Source organism: Microcaecilia unicolor, chromosome 8, assembly GCF_901765095.1.
Source record: "Microcaecilia unicolor chromosome 8, aMicUni1.1, whole genome shotgun sequence".
Lineage (NCBI taxonomy): Eukaryota > Metazoa > Chordata > Amphibia > Gymnophiona > Siphonopidae > Microcaecilia > Microcaecilia unicolor.
In genome coordinates this window covers 245,178,599-245,200,341 of record NC_044038.1, presented here as the reverse complement: position 1 = coordinate 245,200,341, position 21,743 = coordinate 245,178,599, and the positions used below count along the sequence as shown (strand labels likewise).

At 49.7% G+C, this 21,743-nt stretch overlaps 1 protein-coding gene across 1 annotated transcript in view; it reads right to left on the bottom strand.

The window, feature by feature from the left end:
• Positions 1–21,743, bottom strand: part of RBL1 (RB transcriptional corepressor like 1) — a 389,513-nt gene that overhangs the window by 126,844 nt on the left and 240,926 nt on the right. Inside the window, 1 exon segment of the mRNA XM_030211607.1 lies at positions 13,134–13,403. Within this exon segment, the coding sequence (XP_030067467.1) occupies positions 13,134–13,403 (270 nt within the window).

Sequence of the window (21,743 nt, the reverse complement as noted above, 5' to 3'; positions counted from 1 at the left end):
GGTGTGATCGTATGCGATGATCTTAAGGTGGCCAAACAGGTAGAAAAGGTGATGGTAAAAGCTAGATGGATGCCTGTGTACATAGGGAAAGGAATGGCCAGTAGGAAAAAGGAGGTCATGTCCCTGTGTAAGACTCTGGTGAAATCTCATTTAGAATATTGTGTACAATTCTGGAGACTGTACCTTCAAAAAGATAAACAGGATGAAGTTCGTCCAGAGGGCAGCTGCTAAAATGGCCAGCGGTCTTCATCATAAAGCGTATAAGACAGACTTAAAGACCTCAATATATATACTTTAGAAGAAAGGCAGGAGAGGGGAGAAATGATAGAGACATTTAAATACCTACACGACATAAATGCACAGGAGGCAAGTCTCTTTCAATAGAAAGTAAGCTCTGGAACAAGGGGGCATAGGATGAAGGTGAAAGGGGTCAAAGAAGTAACCTGAAAAAATACTTCCTCACGGAAAAGGTGGTGAATTTGTGGCATGGCCTCCCGGTAGAAATGGTGGAGACGAAAACAGTATGTGAATTCAAGAAAGCTTGGGACAAGTACATAGGATCTGTAAGGGAGTGACAGGAAGAATAGATAGCATGGATGGGCAGACTGGACAGGCCATAAAGTCTTTATCTGCCTACATGTTTCTATGTCTGTGAAAATTCCAAGCATCTAATCAGCACAAAGTCCTAAACCATTTGTAATTAAAAAATTGTCACTCATCTTGTGCCACATCCAAAATAGGCTAAGATGTTAACAGCAGTTGGATCGAAAAATTATATCTTACCTGATAATTTTCTTTCCTTTAGTCACAGCAGATGAATCCAGAGACGTGTGGGTTGTGTCCGTCTAGCAGTAAGTAGAGATAGAGAGCACTGATCTGAACTGTACCTTATGGGACGGAATGCTTCCTGGCCATTTAGTATATCATATGAAAGCAGTAGGAAACAAAGAACACACTAAAACTCCTTCCTCACAGAACATAGAAATCAAATTTCAAATTCGTGCACACTGCAACTATCTATAGAGAAATAGAGAAAGCAAACAACAAAAACACAGCAAAAATTACTTCAAGACAAATCCAGAGATGTGTGGGATGTAGCAAAGTAGTAACTTAACAGGGTGGGAAACAAACTCCCCCAGTTAGCAGAGACGTTCTGAAGCATCCGCTTGCATGGCAACATCCACCTGATAGTGCCTGACAAACATATGAACCGAAGACCAAGTTGCTGCCAGACAGATCTCCTCCACTGCAACCATGCGTGCTTCCGATTGCTGTAGCCCGAATAGAATAAGCCCAAAGGCATGCTGGAGAACAATCAGCTAGAAGACATGCTAAAGAAACGGCCTCTTACACCCAGCACGCAATGGTCGCCTTGGATGCCGCCTCACCTTTGCGAGGGCCTGTAAAAAGGTCAAACAGATGATCCAAATGAAGAAAGTCATTGGTCGCCACTAAATATTGCAACAGAACCCGTTTAATGGCCAAGAGGAAGAGAAGCTGGAAATCTGAGGGAAACTGATCCTCAGCAAAAGCAGAAATAACAGCTGGCTAAGGTGAAACAAACAAACCACCTTTGGCAGAAACAAAGGAACCGTTCGCAAAGTCACTCCCGCATCCGTAAAGCGGTGGAATGGATCTCTGCAAGAAAATACTTGTAATTCTGAAACCCTGCGCAGAGACGCCATAGCTATCAGAAATACTACATAAGTGTTGCCTTATGCAATGGTTCAAATGGAGGTTTCTGTAGTGCCCAAAGAACCAAATTAATATTCCACTAAGGACACGGATGAACCACCAGAGGTCATAGGCAGGTAGCACCCTTCAAGAAGCGTACAACGTCTGGGTGTGATACCAGAAAGGAATGAGATAGGCAGCCATAATAACATGCCAAAGCTGCAACTTGTACCCCAAGGGAACCAACCACCAGTCCCTTCTGCAATCCGTCTTGTAAAAATTGCAAATTAAGAGATAGTGATGCCTGGAATGGCGACACAGTCCTTTCAGTGCACCATACCTGAACATACGCTGTTGAAGTAGAACGCATCTTCACCTGAAGCAAAGTTTCAATCAGAGGGTCTGGATACCCCCTACATCTCAGCTTTGACTGCTAAAAAGCCAAGTCGTAAGACCAAAGGGGGATGGATCCTCCATCAGAAGAGGACACCGAGACAAAAGGCTGACTCGGGAAGCCGAAATGGCCTGCCTACCAAAAATCTGATGAAGTCCGCATACCATGGCCTCCTGGGCCAATCATGAGCAATCAGGCTCTCTAGCCCCCTGAGATGTCAAACCCGATGCAATACTCTGCCGATCAGAGACCATGGCAGAAAGACATATAGAAAGTCCATCTCCAACCAGGTTTGAAGAAGGGCATCAATGTCTTTGGATCCGCTTTCTCTTCTTCTGCTGAAGAACCGGTGAGCCTTGGCATTCCTGTGGGTTGCCATCAAATTTAAAATGGAAGTCCTCCAACGTCGAGCGACTGCTCAAAATGCTGGTTCCATGAGTTCCCACTCTCTCGGATCCACCGGGCTACAACTGAGACAGTCAGCTTGAACATTCAACAATCCTGCAATGTGAGCTGCTGAGACATGCTCTAGGTGCGTCTCCACCGACTTTAGGCGCAAATCCGCTTCCACTGTCAACGCAGGACTGCAAATGCCGCCCTGTCTGTTGATATATGCCACTGCAGTCATGTTGTCGGAGAACACGCGAACTGGCAGCTCTCTACAAGCACCTGAAATGCATACTGCTCGTAGCGCCAACCAGTTTTGTAGGCTACAGCACCTCGGCTGCTGACCAGAGTCCCTGTGCATACTGAGATTGGCAGTGCACCCCCAAATCAAGTAGACTGCCATCTGTCATGACCACCGTCCATTTTGGGGTCACCAATGGAACCCCTCTCAACAGACTGGAATCCTTCAACCACCAGACTAAACTGCAACGAGCCTTCGGCTGCTACGGAAGAAGGTGCTGATAATCCTTGGAGACCGGCGACCACTGACTCAACAGAGACTGCTGTTTTATTGTCTGGATCTTGGATACTGTATTAGTATTATTTATTTATTTTGTTACATTTGCATCCCACATTTTCCCACCTATTTGCAGGCTCAATGTGGCTTACATAGTACCGTAACGGCGTTTGCCAGTTCCGGTATGAAACAAAAACAAGGTGGTATTATGTTAGAATGAGGTTCAAGTATAGTGGATACATTGGGGGAACTTAGAGAGAGAGATGAAGAGTTAGGATATGTCAATTTCGGTCTTTGGCTTTGTTATGTTGCAAATGTCCAGGTTTTTTATGTTGGGTTGGTGGGGAATGCCTTTCCGAACAGGTTACTTTTTAGGACCTTTCGGAAATTTGAGTGGTCAAACGTAGTTTTTACTACTTTTGGCAGTGCGTTCCATAGTAGTGTGCTTCGATAGGAAAAGCTGGATGCGTAAGTTGATTTGTATTTGAGTCCTTTGCTGCTTGGGTAATGGAGATTTAGGTATGAATGTGCTGATCTTGAGGTGTTTCTAGTTGGCAGGTCAGTGAGGTCTGCCATATATCCCGCGCTTCGCGTAAATAAATTTATGGACTATTGTGCAGATTTTGAAAACGATACATTCTTTGATTGGGAGCCAGTGCAGTTTTTGTTGGAGGGGTCTGGCGCTTTCAAAACGCGTTTTTCCAAATACAAGCCTGGCTGCTGTGTTTTGTGCGGTCTGAAGTTTCTTTATGATTTGTTCTTTGCATCCCGCATAGATTCCGTTGCAGTAGTCTGCGTGCCTTAGTACTATTGATTGTATCAGGTTGCGAAATATTTCCCTTGGGAGGAATGGTTTCACGCGTTGAGTTTCCACATTGAGTGAAACATTTTCTTTATGGTGGATTTCGCTTGGTTCTCTAGTGGTTTTGTATTTATTGTTCACCGTCTTGACAGACTCTGAATGGCAGTACATCAAATTTTTCAAATAAAAAAAATAAAAGTCTTAGTATTCTATAACTTCTGCACACGAATGGCACCTAACTTTAGGCGACATGTTATAGGGAGATAGTGTTTGGATTGAGTCCTCCCTGGCTGTCTGAGAGGAGTCACTGATGTGTGAGGCCATTTGAGGCAGGTATGGGTAGGGGCCCTAAACTCCAATTAAAAAATAAAAAGAACTTGGTTAGGTGAGAAGTTTTTTTCTTATAACCAGTCACTTACGTATCAACTATAAACTGACCATTATCCCTTCCCTTCTATAACACTTACCTGCCTCGAACCCACCCTCCCTTCAATGCCCAATATCCGCCCCCCCCCCCAATCACACCCCCCTTCAATGCCCAATATCCTTAAAAAAAGGAGATCTGACAGTTCGCTTCCAGTATATTACTGCCTGGTGAATACCCGGCGGACTGATTATGGACAAATTTCGTTCTCCTCAGCGCCGACATAGTTACTCAGGCAATTAAAAAATACTCCAAAAGCCACTGTTAATTGGACATCTGCCCCAGCTACCTAATACAATCTGCCCCCCACCGCTTCATCTCACATCCCATCTAAATTTCGTGCTTCAGCGGAGTATTTTTCCTAAAGAAAAAGGTAATATCCTGCTCACCCCAATACCAAAAGACACCAAGAAAAAAAAACCCCAAATGACAAAAAAAAACAAATGACATCACCAACTACCGCCCAGTAGCATCTACCCCATTAGTAGTCAAACTTATGAAAGGACTGGTGACCAAACAACTCAACGATTACATAAACAAATTCACTATACTACATGAGTCACAATCAGGATTCCGACCCCAATATAGCACCGAAACAGTACTACTCACTCTCCTATCCAAATTCAAGGAGATAGCAATAGGCATAAGCATTCTCCTCCTTCAATTTGACATGTTCAGTGTGTTCGACATGGTTAACCATAACATATTGCTAAGATTCCTAGACTATTTTGGAATTGGTGGTAACACTCTCAACTGGATTAAGGGCTTTCTAACCACCAAAACATACCAAGTGAAATCAAGCACCAACATATCGTCACCCTGGAAACCAGACTGCGGAGCACCACAAGGATCACCACTATCACCGATCCTTTACAACCTCATGATGGTCCCACTAGCCAAAGCCTTATCCACACAAGGCCGTAATCCATTCATTTACACTGATGACGTCACCCTATACATCCCCTACAAGCATGATTTAGCAGAAATCACCAATAAAATCAAGCTCAGCTTAAACATCATGAACTCATGGGCAAATGCATTCCAACTAAAACTCAACACAGAAAAAACACACTGTCTCATCATCTCATCTCAATACAACACATACAAACCCATAAACATTAACACCCCAGGATACACCCTCCCTATTTTGGACAGCCTGAAAATTCTTGGAGTAACAATCAACCGAAACCTCCAATTACAGTCCCAAGCTAAACTCACCATAAAGAAAATGTTCCTCTCAATGTGGAAACTAAAACGTGTGAAACTATTCTTCCCGAGGGAAATATTTCACAACCTGGTACAGTCAATGGTACTAAGCTACGCAGACTATTTTAACGGAATCTATGCGGGATGCAAAGAACAAATCATAAAGAAACTTTAAACCGCCCAAAACACAGCAGCACGACTTATATACAAAAAAACGCATTTTGACAGCGCCAAACCACTCTGAGAAAAACTGCACTGGCTTCCAATTAAGGAACGCATCGCATTCAAAATCTGCACGACAGTTCACAAAATCATCTATGGCGAGGCACCAGGATACATGATAGACCTCATTGAACTATACAGAAAAAAGCAACACTGGGCCTTTAAGACTGGGACACTTGAAATTCTTTATTGATGACCCGACACGGGCCGTGTTTCGGCGTTAGACACTTAGGCCATTGAAGTTATACCACGTGTATATTATTGAGCTTTTCTTTGACCCCTGAGGCAGGTGTTGTCTAACGCTGAAACACGGCCCATGTCAGGTCATCAATAAAGAATTTGAAGTGTCCCAGTCTTAAAAGCCCAGTGTTGCTTTTTTCTGTATGCTTGTTGTGTATGCTGTTGTACTCTATTTGTGCTAGACCTCATTGAACTACCACTCAGAAACATCATAAAATCAACACGATCATACCTAAACCTCCACTACCCAAACAGCAAAGGATTCAAATACAAATCAACCTATGCATCCAGCTTTTCCAACCTGAGCGCACAATTGTGGAACGCACTACCAAAAGCAGTAAAAAACCACACTCGACCACATGAATTTTCGGAAAGCACTAAAAACAGAACTGTTCAGAAGGGTATACCCGACATAAAACCTGGACATTTGCGACACAACATAACCGAAGATCGTAACGGACATATCCTAACTCTTCCTTTCCCTCACTAAGTTCTCCCCAATTGCCTTTTACCATACATGTATCTCACTCTACCATAATATCACCTTGATATTACTCGCAAGGTAAAATTATGTATCATACCTGATAATTTTCTTTCCCTTCATCATAGCCGATCAATCCATAGACTGGTGGGTTGTGTCGATCTACCAGCAGGTGGAGATAGAGAGCAATCTTTTGCCTCCCTATATGTGGTCATGTGCTGCCGGAAATTCCCCAGTATGTCAATATCAAAGCTCCGTCCGCAGGACTCAGCACTTAGAGAATTACACCCACAAAGGGACACTCTGCCCAGCTCACCACCGCCGAAGCGGGGGAGGGGAAATATTCCAGCGCACCACCGCCGGGGTGGTGGGCGAGAAACCACACCCGCCGACGCGGGGGGAACTGGCTTATCCTGCTACTGCAACCGCAGGAGCAGCTGGCTTACCCTAACACCGCCGAAGCAGGGGGGATACAAAGCTACCCTACAGCCGCACGAAGTGGGAGGGAACGCCGGCATAATTTAGTTATCAATCCAGCCACCGCCGAAACGGGGGGAGAGGAAGCAGCAGCTCACTGTAACACAAAATCGTCTCAAATCGAAGAGACTTCAATTGGAAGAACTTGGAACACGAAGTCCTCGTGAACAGGAAATGAAGACTGAACTTGAACCTGAAATATAACCAGAACACAAACAATACAGATATCTGGGAGGGGCTATGGATTGATCGGCTATGATTAAGGGAAAGAAAATTATCAGGTATGATACATAATTTTACCTTTCCTATCATCAAGCCGATCAATCCATAGACTGGTGGGATGTACCGAAGCAGTACTCACCCAGGGCGGGATATGGAAATCCCTGAACGCAACACTGAAGCCCCAAACTGGGCCTCGGCCCAAGCAGCCACATCCAAGCGGTAATGTCGTGAGAAGGTATGATCCGACGACCAAGTAGCCGCTCTGCAAATCTCTTCCAAGGTGACGGATCTGGACTCCGCCATCGAAGCCGCTTGTGCTCTAGTAGAGTGTGCCTTCAGCTGAATAGGCGGGACCTTCCCTGCCGCCACATAAGCTGACGCGATCGTCTCCTTGACCCAACGTGCCATCGTAGGCTTAGATGCCTGCAGACCCTTACGAGGGCCTGCGAACAGCACGAACAGGTGATCCGACTTCCGGAAAGCATTGGTCACTTCCAAGTATCTGATGATGACCCGTCTAACATCCAGCTATTTGAGCGCAGGGTACTCTTCTGGTAATCCTCCCTACGAAAGGAGGGTAGGTAAAGCTGCTGATTCACATGGAATCGAGAAACAATCTTGGGCAGGAAGGAGGGAATCGGGCGAATCGATACTCCTGCCTCAGTGAATCGCAGGAACGGCTCTCTACACGAGAGAGCCTGGAGCTCGGAAACTCTTCTGGCTGATGTGATAGCCACCAGGAAGACCGCTTTCAGTGTCAGGTCCTTCAGCGATGCCCTTGGCAAGGGCTCGAAGGGCGGCTTCTGCAAGGTCCGTAGTACCAGATTGAGATTCCACGTAGGCACTGTCGAGTGCAGAGGGGGGCGCAGGTGATTAACTCCTTTGAGAAAGCGTACCACATCTGGCTGTGAAGCCAGGGAAGCCCCCTTCAGACGACTCCTGAAGCAAGCTAGAGCCGCCACCTGGACTTTCAGCGAACTGAGCAACAGGCCTTTCTCCAGCCCCTCTTGCAGGAACGCCAACACTGAAGAAATTGGAGCAGTGAAGGGCGATACAGAGCCTGCCTCGCACCACAACGCAAAGGTACGCCAAACCCTGGCGTAAGTGGTAGAAGTACAGCGCTTCCTCACTCTCAGCATAGTGGCGATCACCTTGTCTGAGAAGCCCTTCTTCCTCAGCCGCTTCCGCTCAAGAGCCATGCCGTAAGACCAAAGGGGAAGGGATCCTCCATCACCACGGGACCCTGATGTAAGAGGCCCCGCTCTGCTGGCAGCCGCAGAGGGCCGTCCACCGAGAGTCTGACTAAGTCCGCATACCAGGGACGTCTGGGCCAATCCGGACCCACCAGGATCACCCGGCCCGGATGCTTTGCCACCCGGCCTAGCACCCTGCCCATCATGGGCCAGGGCGGGAACACGTAGAGAAGCTCCTGTGCCGGCCACTGCTGGAGAAGAGCATCGACTCCCAGAGATCGAGGGTCCCGTCCTCTGCTGAAAAAACGCGGCACTTGGCAATTGGCCGAGGACGCCATCAGATCCAGGCTCGGCCGGCCCCAGTGATTCATGATGCCCAAGAACGCCCGAGCAGACAGTTGCCACTCTCCGGGATCCAAGGTATGGCGACTGAGAAAGTCCTCCTTGACATTCATGACTCCCGCAATGTGGGCCGCCGACAGCTGCTGCAGATTCACTTCCGCCCACAGGCATAGCTTCATGGCCTCTTTGGCTAAAGGGGTGCTCCTGGTACCTCCCTGGCGATTGACATAGGCCACAGCCTTGGCACTGTCCGACAGGACCCACACAGGCCTCAGCACCAGTGCCGGGAGAAACTCTAGAAGCGCCAACCGAATGGCTCGGAGTTCCAGGAGCTTGATGGACCATTTCGTCTCTGCAGGAGACCAGAGCCCCTGCGCTGTCCGTCCCAGGCAGTGGGCTCCCCAGCCCGTCAAGCAGGCGTCCGTCGTGACGACAACCCACTCCGGGGTTATAAGAGGCATTCCTGCGGACAGCTTGCCTGGCCTCAGCCACCAGCTCAGCGCCTTTCGCACCGCTGGATCCAAAGGAAGGCGTAATCCTCCAAGACTGGAGTCCACCGCCGCAGAAGAGAGTGCTGTAGTGGTCTCATATCAGCCCTGGCCCAGGGCAGTACCTCCATCGTGGCTGTCATGGAGCCCAACAGCTGCACATAGTCCCAAGCTCGAAGAGTAGAGGAGGCTAGGAACTGGTCCACCTGGGTCTGAAGCTTGACTCTCCGGTTGTCCGGCAGGAACACTCTGCCCACTTGGGTGTCGAATCGAACTCCCAGATACTCCAGGGACTGAGTCGGGCGCAGCTGGCTTTTCTCCCAGTTGATGACCCATCCCAGGGAGCTCAGAAGAGCAATGACCCTTGTCTGTAGCTCTCCCGCACTCCGCATAGGAAGGGGCTAGGATTAGCCAGTCGTCCAGATAGGGATGGACTTGCACTCCCTCCTTGCGGAGGTAGGCCGCGATGACCACCATTACTTTGGAGAAGGTCCACGGAGCCGTAGCCAACCAGAACGGGAGGGCTCTGAACTAGAAGTGTCGGCCCAGCACTGCAAAGCACAGAAAGCGCTGATGAGGCGGCCAGATGGGAATATGTAGGTAAGCTTCCTTGATGTCCAGGGAGGCCAAGAATTCTCCCTTTTTCACCGCAGCTATTACAGAGCAGAGGGTCTCCATCCAGTAGTGCTGAACTTTCAAGGCCCGATTGACTCCCTTGAGGTCGAGAATAGGCCGAGCAGAACCTTCTTTCTTTGGCACCACAAAGTAAATGGAGTAGCGCCCCATGCCAAGCTGATCTACTGGCACCGGGACCACCGCACCCAGGCGGATCAGGTTGTTCAAAGTCTGCTGCACGGCAGCTGCTCTGACCTGAGACTTGCAAGGAGAGTTTACAAACCCGTCTCTTAGGGGTCGGCAGAACTCTAGCTTGTAGCTGTCTCTGATGACTTCCAGAACCCAAGCGTCTGAAGTTACCCTGGTCCACTTGCCCAGAAACGAGGACAACCTTCCTCCTATCTGCACTGGGCCATGGACCAGGTCCCCGTCATTGGGTATGCGACCCTGGGGGCGGGCCGGAGGACAAACCTCCTGGACGGCGGTCCCTACAAAAGGAATGCTGCTTGGGGGAGAAGTTCCGCTTGAATGAAGCGGAGGCAGAGGAGGCCGACTTGCCCGGGCGATACCGACGGGCTTCCTGGAATCGGCCCTTAGAGGAACCAGGACGGGCACTGCCGGCCCGAGTCCGGACCTCCGGCAACCTCTTGCCCTTGGATGTGCCCAGCTCCGACACGATCTTGTCCAGCTCGTCCCCAAAGAGCAGCTTGCCTTTAAAAGGCAGCTTGGCTAGGCGAGATTTAGAGGCATAGTCAGCAGACCAGTGCTTAAGCCAGAGCCACCGCCACGCAGAGACTGTCTGAGCCATACCCTTGGCCGAGGCTCTCAAAACATCATACAGCAAGTCTGCCAAGTAGGCCAAACCCGACCAGGGTCGGCCATTCCGCCCTCCAGGAAGGGCCCGAGGGGGAAGCCCGCTGCAAAACAGTCAGGCACGCCCTAGCCACGTAGGAGCCGCAAACCGAGGCTTGCAAACTCAGAGCGGCCACCTCAAAGGACGACTTTAAGGCCACCTCCATTCTCCTGTCCTGGGCGTCCTTCAGGGCAGTGCCGTTTTCTTAGTCACGGCAGTGATTAAGGAATCTACCGTGGGCCAGACAAAGGCTTCCCGTTCCCCCTCAGGTAAGGGGTACAGACGGGACATAGCCCCGGCTACTTTCAGGCTCGCCTCAGGGGCATCCCATTGCGCTGAAATTAAGGTCTGCATGGCTTCAAGAACATGGAAGGTTCTAGGCAGGCGTTTCGTTCCCAGCATAATGGCGGAGCCAGTAGAGGCTGAGAGAGAGCCTTCCTCCGGAGAGGCAATCTTCAAAATGTTCATGGCCTGCACAAGCAGGTTGGGCAAATCCTCTGAGCGAAAAAACCGCGCTGCAGCGGGGTCGTCCGCTCCATCCGAGCGAGGATCAGTCTCCTCCATAGATTCCGCTAAGAATCTCTGGGAGAACTCAGACACGCTGCCGTCATCCACATCAGAGGAGACCGAGCCCCCGAGGGTGGAAGATCCACCCTAGGGCGCTTAAGCATAGAGGCCTCATCACCCCGATCAAAGAGGTGAGCAGGGGCAGTGTTCTGCATAAGAAAGGCCTGATGCAGCAGCAAAATGAACTCAGGGGAGAAACCCCCCAGTCTGTGCATTTCTGCAGCCTGTGCCGCGGCCCTAGAGGCGCCCTCCATCTGTGCTCCCAGGAGCGGGGGAGAGGCGTGTTGCGCGTCCAAAATGGCGTCCGGCGCGAAACTCCGAGAAGGAGCCGCGCGAGAATAAGGGCGTTTTAATTTTGCCGACTTCTTACTGTCGCCCAATTCAAGGGCGACCAAGCTGTTAACGTCTCCCATCTCGAGGGCGGCCCAAGAAGAAGCCGACCGAGCCACGTGGCCGGTCACGACCGGGAGGGCAGCCAGAGGGGGATGGGCGCCTAAGGCGGGAAAGGCCGCTGCGCCGGAGGAAAAACCGGTGAACTCTCCCGGCTCCGAAAGGGCGCCCAAAAAGGGTGACTCTACCTTCGAGCCCCCTGCTTCCCCGCTAGGCACGCGAACGCGTTCCGGGGAGCGTCTTTTCGCGCCCTTGCCATCCGAAGCCGAAGCCACAGCCACAACCACGTGGAGACCATTCGGGGAACCCCCTGCCCGCTAGTAAAAGGTAAAAATTACCTGCTTCTTGCTCCGAGCTGCGACGACTTGTTCCAGTGAGCAGCTGCAAATGGACCTTTTTGAACGTTTAATTTTTTTTTTTTTAACGGAGCCAGCGGGAGGGGGGAGAAAAGGAGGGACCTGGCACTACCAGGTTTGCACTTGCTCACGAAGAGCCCTCAACCCCAGGTACTCAACAAAACCTAAACAATTAGGCTTGGAGACCTAGCCAGAGCTGCTGCTGTGTGACCACACACCTGCAGAGATAGAGAACATACTGGGGAATTTCCGGCAGCACATGACCACATATAAGGAGGAAAAAGATTGCTCTCTATCTGCACCTGCTGTGTCCTGGTAGATGGACACAACCCACCAGTCTATGGATTGATCGGCTTGATGATAGGGAATTTGTATTTGTTCACACCGGAATCGGTTAACGCCAATTACTATGTAAGCCACATTGAGCCTGCAAAGAGGTGGGAAAACGTGGGATACAAATGCAACAAATAAAAAATCTTATTCAATAACAAACTTCTCACCAGAGAGAGATTGTATAGAAGGTTCCCAGACCAAGAAAAAAAAATCTTTTTTTGTTTAAAGGTTAGGAGTACATTCCCTTGCCTCCCACATCACAAGGATATGAAGTTTAGTCCTCCATTTTCAAAATGAAGGTGCCTTCGCTCTAGCCTACGACTGTAAAATGCATTTCTTAACCACCAATCTTGCTTTATGAACAGCAATACACCCTGTCCTTTAACATTTAATTTAGCAGATATATCAAGTGAAAGGGCTTCCAGATTAAGATTGATTTGTTGCCTAAGCAACTGATTAAAATACTACTAATCATTTCTATAGCACTACTAGACATACGCAGCGCTGTACACATTATATGCAGGTACTTTCTCTGTCCCTAAACGGCTCACAATGTAAGAATAATTTATTATCTCTACCCAGAAATGCTACATTACTGGACTACTTCATTACTTTGCAAATGGCACTAGTTACTGGTGTTCACTACATCAGTGTGTGTTGATGTTCTGTCATACTGAAAATAGTTCATTTACAGCCCCTTTTAGTGCACACTAATTGCTAAGACACCCATTATATTCCTATGGGCAACTTAGCATTTAGCGCACATGAATTTTTAGGACGCGCTAAAAACGCTAGCGCGCCTTTTTAAAAGACCCTTTTAGAGATCCCCACACCTGAATTCAAACTGCATTCATAGCCAAACCTCAATTTTTTAGGAACAGTTCAATCAACTAATAGCATTTATTACCCTAGAATGAATATAGCTAACAAAGGAAAAGAAGAAACCTCACCAGTCAAAGGAATGGCCACTCTGTGTCCCGTGGTCCCCGTCACTGTTGTAGATGCCGTGGAGAGAATCATCTGGCTCGGTGACATGGATAGATTATCAACTGCAACAGTTGTGGATGGTGTAATTTTTAATTTAGTCATTTCAGTCATATTAATTTTTTCTACATGGAATTCCTTTAGATTGTCATCTCTAAAAAGCCTCCTTTTTGCACTTCCTGCTGTTGGAGAATTGTAACGCTCATGGACAGATATTGGGGACAGAGGCTGAAAATCTACGGAACAAAGGAAGACAGAAATATTAGAACACTAACTTTTAAAAATAAATCACTAACTTAAATATAAATGTGATTACTTGTACAGTAACATGAGGAGAAACTGCCACAAACTACAGTGCAACAAGGTCTTTGCTTTCTTTGGGGATATTACTAATATTCCAATGCTTATTTGACAAAGCATTTTATTTTTTTTTATGTAATGTCAGATATTTTTTATATACACACTTAAAATAAGAATACAAGATGTGCCAATGATCAAATTAGATCATAAGCATATCACATGTATAGAAATCTTTGACAGACGCTTCTATTATATTTCTAAAAACTGAACTGTTCAAGAAGGCATACCAATAAAACCCACTCTCAATACTAAAGAATAAGATTGCATATGAACTAGAAAACCGAACTCTTTATCACTTGAATGTATAACCTCTTTGTTAATAATGATCAAGCACTACCACTTTAATCCTTATGTCGATTATGGTCTCTCTGTAGTCGATGACCTAATGTATGTTACAATCCAATCTATCACTCAGGAACCAATATGCAATACCATAACATATTCTTCTTTACCTTGTATGTATACACCTTAATGCAATGCCTTTTGTAATTCTGTTACCCGGAAATGGCAACCGCCATTACAGCAAATGTAAGCCACATTGAGCCTGCAAATCAGTGGGAAAATGTGGGATACAAATGCTACAAATAAATAAAATAAATAAAACCAAATATGTTTATTTCATACATTGCCTCCTTTTCTCCAATGGCCATGTGTCAAGACACTGTAAATTTTATAACATTAAACCAAAAAGTAAGAGGAAACAGATTCGAGAAAAATTCACATTACAGTGTCTATGTAACTCAACTTAACCCTTGTGCTGTCCAAAGACACCAAATCAAAACAGAGAGAAATTACTGAAGCTCATGGATCTGCAACAAATTCCATAAGCACTTTCACAAAACCTGGTTGCTGGAGCCCTTCTTGCATCCACGGGCTTTTCAATTGCAAAGATTTTCTAAATTCTGTAAAACTGCTAATTCAGGTGGTAGAATGTTTTCACAAAATGTTGCTAAGCAATTAGCTGTCAAAATTATTGCTAAATCTTTAGAAGTGTTTGGCCTATTTATAATTTTAGTTTTACTGATAAGGAGGAGCTAGAATAGCTAGATTTCTGGACATAACCATTTAGGGTACACATATCTTCTCAACCATCAAAAGCAGGGGAAGCTCAAGGCAATTGCTGCCTGAGGCGAAGGTTGAGATGGGGCGCCCCCCACCCAGCTCCTCCTCAAAACTACAATAAGGGAATAAGGGGAAAGATATATTAATAGAAAACAATTAAGCAATTAAGTTTATTGTGAAATCATGAAAATACATATACAAGTCTTATATTTATATATTACTAGTAAAAAAGGCCCGTTTCCAAAACAAATGAAACGGGCGCTAGCATGTGTTTTTTTTTTTGTTTGTTTTCTTTTTCTGTTTGATATTAAGGGATATATATTTTTTTTAAAAGGAAGAGAGTTTTTTTTTTAAGTTGTAAAGTCTGTATGAGTGTTTGTGGTTTTGAGGGGGGGTTGTGGGGGTCTATGGGTGTATGCTATTTTTTTTTTGGGGGGGGGAGGGGTGTTTGTGGGGTAGGGTAGCGTTGTTCTGTATGAGTGTTTGTGGTTTTGAGGGGGGTTGTGGGTGTCTGTGAGTGTGTGTGCCATTTTGTGGGGGGGGTGTTTGTAGGGGGGTGTTTGTGGGGTAGGGTTGTTCTGTATGAGTGTTTGTGTTTTTTTGGGGGGGATTATGGGAGTCTGTGGGTGTTTGTAAGAGAGAGATGTAGGTTTTTACTGTTTCAGTTTTTGTATTAAGGGGGTTGGGGGAGGGAGTGTGTGTGTATGTGTGTGAAAGCAAGATGTTGTCTGTCCATGGCAGTGTGTGGCATTTTGGGTGGTGGGCAGTTTGGTTGTATGTATGTGTGTTAGTGAGTGATGCTGATTGTCCATATTAGATGTGGGGTTTTTTTGTGGCTGGTAGGGGCTGATTCTCTGCGTGTGAGTGTGATACAGTAAAGCGAATGCTACATACCTGTAGAAGGTATTCTCCGAGGACAGCAGGCTGATTGTTCTCACTGATGGGTTGACGTCCTCGGCAGCCCCGTCCATCGGAAAGTTTACTAGCAAAGGCCTTTGCTAGTCCTCGCGCGCCCATGCGCACCGCGCATGCGCGGCCGTCTTCCCGCCCGAAACCGGCTCGAGCCGGCCAGTCCAGTATGTAGCAAGACAATACACTTCAAGGGAAGACACAACTCCAAAGGGGAGGCGGGCGGGTTTGTGAGAACAATCAGCCTGCTGTCCTCGGAGAATACCTTCTACAGGTATGTAGCATTCGCTTTCTCCGAGGACAAGCAGGCTGCTTGTTCTCACTGATGGGGTATTCCTAGCCCCCAGGCTCACTCAAAACAACAACCATGGTCAATTGGGCCTCGCAACGGCGAGGACATAACTGAGATTGACCTAAAAAATTTACCAACTAACTGAGAGTGTAGCCTGGAACAGAACAAACAGGGCCCTCGGGGGGTGGAGTTGGATCCTAAAGCCCAAACAGGTTCTGAAGAACTGACTGCCCGAACCGACTGTCGCGTCGGGTATCCTGCTGCAGGCAGTAATGAGATGTGAATGTGTGGACAGATGACCACGTCGCAGCTTTGCAAATTTCTTCAATGGAGGCTGACTTCAAGTGGGCTACCGACGCAGCCATGGCTCTAACATTATGAGCCGTGACATGACCCTCAAGAGCCAGCCCCGCCTGGGCGTAAGTGAAGGAAATGCAATCTGCTAGCCAATTGGAAATGGTGCGTTTCCCTACAGCCACTCCCCTCCTATTGGGATCAAAAGAAACAAACAATTGGGCGGACTGTCTGTGGGGCTGTGTCCGCTCCAGGTAGAAGGCCAATGCTCTCTTGCAGTCCAATGTGTGCAGCTGACGTTCAGCAGGGCAGGAATGAGGACGGGGAAAGAATGTTGGCAAGACAATTGACTGGTTCAGATGGAACTCCAACACGACCTTTGGCAGAAACTTAGGGTGAGTGCGGAGGACTACTCTGTTGTGATGAAATTTGGTGTAAGGGGCCTGGGCTACCAGGGCCTGAAGCTCACTGACTCTACGAGCCGAAGTAACTGCCACCAAGAAAATGACCTTCCAGGTCAAGTACTTCGGATGGCAGGAATTCAGTGGCTCAAAAGGAGGTTTCATCAGCTGGGTGAGAACGACATTGAGATCCCATGACACTGTAGGAGGCTTGACAGGGGGCTTTGACAAAAGCAAACCTCTCATGAAGCGAACAACTAAAGGCTGTCCTGAGATCGGCTTACCTTCCACTTGGTAATGGTATGCACTGATTGCACTAAGGTGAACCCTTACGGAGTTGGTCTTAAGACCAGACTCAGACAAGTGCAGAAGGTATTCAAGCAGGGTCTGTGTAGGACAAGAGCGAGGATCTAGGGCCTTGCTGTCACACCAGACGGCAAACCTCCTCCAATGAAAGAAGTAACTTCTCTTAGTGGAGTCTTTCCTGGAAGCAAGCAAGATGCGGGAGACACCCTCTGGCAGACCCAAAGAGGCAAAGTCTACGCCCTCAACATCCAGGCCGTGAGAGCCAGAGACTGGAGGTTGGGATGCAGAAGAGCCCCTTCGTCCTGCGTGATGAGGGTCGGAAAACACTCCAATCTCCACGGTTCTTCGGAGGATAACTCCAGAAGAAGAGGGAACCAGATCTGACGCGGCCAAAAAGGACCAATCAGAATCATGGTGCCTCGGTCTTGCTTGAGTTTCAACAAAGTCTTCCCCACCAGAGGGATGGGAGGATAAGCATACAGCAGGCCCTCCCCCCAATCCAGGAGGAAGGCATCCGATGCCAGTCTGCCGTGGGCCTGAAGCCTGGAACAGAACTGAGGGACTTTGTGGTTCACTCGAGATGCGAAGAGATCTACCAAGGGGGTGCCCCACACCTGGAAGATCTGTCGTACCACACGGGAATTGAGCGACCACTCGTAAGGTTGCATAATCCTGCTCAACCTGTCGGCCAGACTGTTGTTTACGCCTGCCAGATATGTGGCTTGGAGCACCATGCCGTGCCGGCGAGCCCAGAGCCACATGCTGACGGCTTCCTGACACAGGGGGCGAGATCCGGTGCCCCCCTGCTTGTTGACATAGTACATGGCAACCTGGTTGTCTGTCTGAATTTGGATAATTTGGTGGGACAGCCGATCTCTGAAAGCCTTCAGAGCGTTCCAGATCGCTCGTAACTCCAGAAGATTGATCTGCAGATCGCGTTCCTGGAGGGACCAGCTTCCTTGGGTGTGAAGCCCATCGACATGAGCTCCCCATCCCAGGAGGGACGCATCCGTGGTCAGCACTTTTTGTGGCTGAGGAATTTGGAAGGGACGTCCCAGAGTCAAATTGGAGCAAATCGTCCACCAATACAGGGATTTGAGAAAACTCGTGGACAGGTGGATCACGTCCTCTAGACCCCCAGCGGCCTGATACCACTGGGAGGCTAGGGTCCATTGAGCAGATCTCATGTGAAGGCGGGCCATGGGAGTCACATGGACTGTGGAGGCCATGTGGCCCAGCAATCTCAACATCTGCCGAGCTGTGATCTGCTGGGACGCTCGCACCCGCGAGACGAGGGACAACAAGTTGTTGGCCCTCGTCTCTGGGAGATAGGCGCGAGCCGTCCGAGAATCCAGCAGAGCTCCTATGAATTCGAGTCTCTGCATTGGAAGAAGGTGGGACTTTGGATAATTTATCACAAACCCCAGTAGCTCCAGGAGGCGAATAGTCATCTGCATGGACTGCAGGGCTCCTGCCTCGGATGTGTTCTTCACCAGCCAATCGTCGAGATATGGGAACACGTGCACCCCCAGCCTGCGAAGTGCCGCTGCTACCACAGCTAGGCACTTTGTGAACACCCTGGGCGCAGAGGCGAGCCCAAAGGGTAGCACACAGTACTGGAAGTGGCGTGTGCCCAGCTGAAATCGCAGATACTGTCTGTGAGCTGGCAGTATCGGGATGTGAGTGTAGGCATCCTTCAAGTCCAGAGAGCATAGCCAATCGTTTTGCTGAATCATGGGGAGAAGGGTGCCCAGGGAAAGCATCCTGAACTTCTCTTTTACGAGATATTTGTTCAGGGCCCTTAGGTCTAGGATGGGACGCATCCCCCCTGTTTTCTTTTCCACAAGGAAGTACCTGGAATAGAATCCCAGCCCTTCTTGCCCGGATGGCACGGGCTCGACCGCATTGGCGCTGAGAAGGGCGGAGAGTTCCTCTGCAAGTACCTGCTTGTGCTGGAAGCTGTAAGACTGAGCTCCCGGTGGACAATTTGGAGGTTTTGAGGCCAAATTGAGGGTGTATCCTTGCCGGACTATTTGCAGAACCCACTGATCGGAGGTTATGAGAGGCCACCTTTGGTGAAAAGCTTTCAACCTCCCCCCGACCGGCAGGTCGCCCGGCACTGACACTTGGATGTCGGCTATGCTCTGCTGGAGCCAGTCAAAAGCTCGCCCCTTGCTTTTGCTGGGGAGCCGCGGGGCCTTGCTGAGGCGCGCGCTGCTGACGAGAGCGAGCGCGCTGGGGCTTAGCCTGGGCCGCAGGCTGTCGGGAAGGAGGATTGTACCTACGCTTACCAGAAGCATAGGGAGCAGTCTTCCTTCCCCCGAAAAATCTTCTACCTGTACAGGTAGAGGCTGAAGGCTGCCGGCGGGCGAATTTGTCGAATGCGGTGTCCCGCTGGTGGAGAGACTCTACCACCTGTTCGACTTTTTCACCAAAAATGTTGTCCGCACGGCAAGGCGAGTCCGCAATCCGCTGCTGGAGTCTATTCTCCAGGTCGGCGGCACGCAGCCATGAGAGCCTGCGCATCACCACACCTTGAGCAGCGGCCCTGGACGCAACATCAAAAGTGTCATAAACTCCTCTGGCCAGGAATTTTCTGCACGCCTTCAGCTGCCTGACCACCTCCTGAAAAGGCTTGGCTTGCTCAGGGGGAAGAGCATCAACCAAGCCCGCCAACTGCCGCACATTGTTCCGCATGTGTATGCTCGTGTAGAGCTGGTAAGACTGGATCTTGGACACGAGCATAGAGGAATGGTAGGCCTTCCTCCCAAAGGAGTCTAAGGTTCTAGCGTCCTTGCCCGGGGGCGCCGAAGCATGTTCCCTAGAACTCTTAGCCTTCTTTAGGGCCAAATCCACAACTCCAGAGTCATGAGGCAACTGAGTGCGCATCAGCTCTGGGTCCCCATGGATCCGGTACTGGGACTCGATCTTCTTGGGAATGTGGGGATTAGTTAAAGGCTTGGTCCAGTTCGCAAGCAATGTCTTTTTCAGGACATGGTGCAAGGGAACAGTGGACGCTTCCTTAGGTGGAGAAGGATAGTCCAGGAGCTCAAACATTTCAGCCCTGGGCTCGTCCTCCACAACCACCGGGAAGGGGATGGCCGTAGACATCTCCCGGACAAAGGAAGCAAAAGACAGACTCTCGGGAGGAGAAAGCTGTCTCTCAGGAGAGGGAGTGGGATCAGAAGGAAGACCCTCAGACTCCTCGTCAGAGAAATATCTGGGATCTTCCTCTTCCTCCCACGAGGCCTCACCCTCGGTGTCAGACACAAGTTCACGAACCTGTGTCTGCAACCTCGCCCTGCTCGACTCGGTGGAACCCCGTCCACGATGGGGGCGTCGAGAGGTAGACTCCCTCGCCCGCATCGGCGAAGCTCCCTCCGCCGACATAGTCGGGGAGCCTTCCTGGGAGGTGGCCGCGGACGTCGGGGACCTCAACCTGGGCGATGGGCCAGCCGGCGCCACGCTCGACGGTACCGGAGGCGCAAGCACCGCCGGTACCGGAGGGGTAGGGCGCAACAGCTCTCCCAGAATCTCTGGGAGAACGGCCCGGAGGCTCTCGTTTAGAGTGGCTGCAGAAAAAGGCTGAGAGGTCGATGCAGGCGTCGACGTCAGAACCTGTTCCGGGTGAGGAGGCTGTTCCGGGCTGTCCAGAGTGGAGCGCATCGACACCTCCTGAACAGAGGGTGAGCGGTCCTCTCGGTGCCGATGCCGGCTGGGTGCCGAATCCCTCGGCGACCCAGAGCTCTCGGTGCCGACACGGGGAGGAGACCGGTGTCGATGCTTCTTCGACTTCTTCCGAAGCATGTCACCGGAGCTCCCCGGCACCGACGAGGAGGACGTAGAATCCATCCGTCGCTTCCTCGGGGCCGAGACCGAAGAGGGTCGATCCCGGGGGGGCTGTACCGCAGGAGCCCTCAGGGTAGGTGGAGACCCACCCGAAGGCTCACCGCCACCAGCAGGGGAATGGACAGCCCTCACCTGCACTCCTGACGATGCACCTCCGTCCGACGACATCAGCAGACGAAGTCTCGGTACCACCGACGTCGATGCAGTCGCCCGATGCCTCGGCGCCGATGCAGAGGTCCGATGCCTCGATGCAGTCGATGGAGCGGCAGCCAAGGAAGATGGTCCGGACGCTGATGACGTCGATGCACTCGATGCCTCCGGTGCCGATGTCGACGAAGAGCCCGAGAACAAAACGTTCCACTGGGCTAATCTCGCTACCTGAGTCCGCCTTTGTAACAGGGAACACAGACTGCAGTTCTGAGGGCGGTGCTGGGCCCCTAGACACTGAAGACACACAGAGTGCCTATCAGTGAGCGAGATTACCCGGGCGCACTGGGTGCACTTCTTGAAGCCGCTGGAAGGCTTCGATGTCATGGGCGGAAAAATCACGCCGGCGAAATCAAAAGCCGAAATGGCGAAAATTGAAGCACCAAAATTTAGAGGGAGAAAAAATCTCGACCGAGGCCAAACTAGGCCTACCCCGACAACGAAAGAAAACTTACGGGGCAAAAGCTGAGAAAAATACGGGAAGGGCAGAAAACCCGAAAGGGTCTTCCGGAACACTTCCGGAGCGCTTCCCAAACTTTTTGAAAGAAAAGAAGGAGAAAACACGTCGAAAAGGACGCGCGAGGTCGACTCTCTGGGGCACGAACGGCGTAACACGACCGTACCGAGCGCGGACGAAAGAAGACTGGCCGGCTCGAGCCGGTTTCGGGCGGGAAGACGGCCGCGCATGGGCGCGCGAGGACTAGCAAAGGCCTTTGCTAGTAAACTTTCCGATGGAGGGGGCTGCCGAGGACGTCAACCCATCAGTGAGAACAAGCAGCCTGCTTGTCCTCGGAGAATCTTAATTCAGCAGGGCACTCTGATGTGGTATTTGTAGGCACTTGTATTTTTGTTGAAACCAGAGGCATCCGTTGCAGGCAGGCAGTAGGAGTAGATAT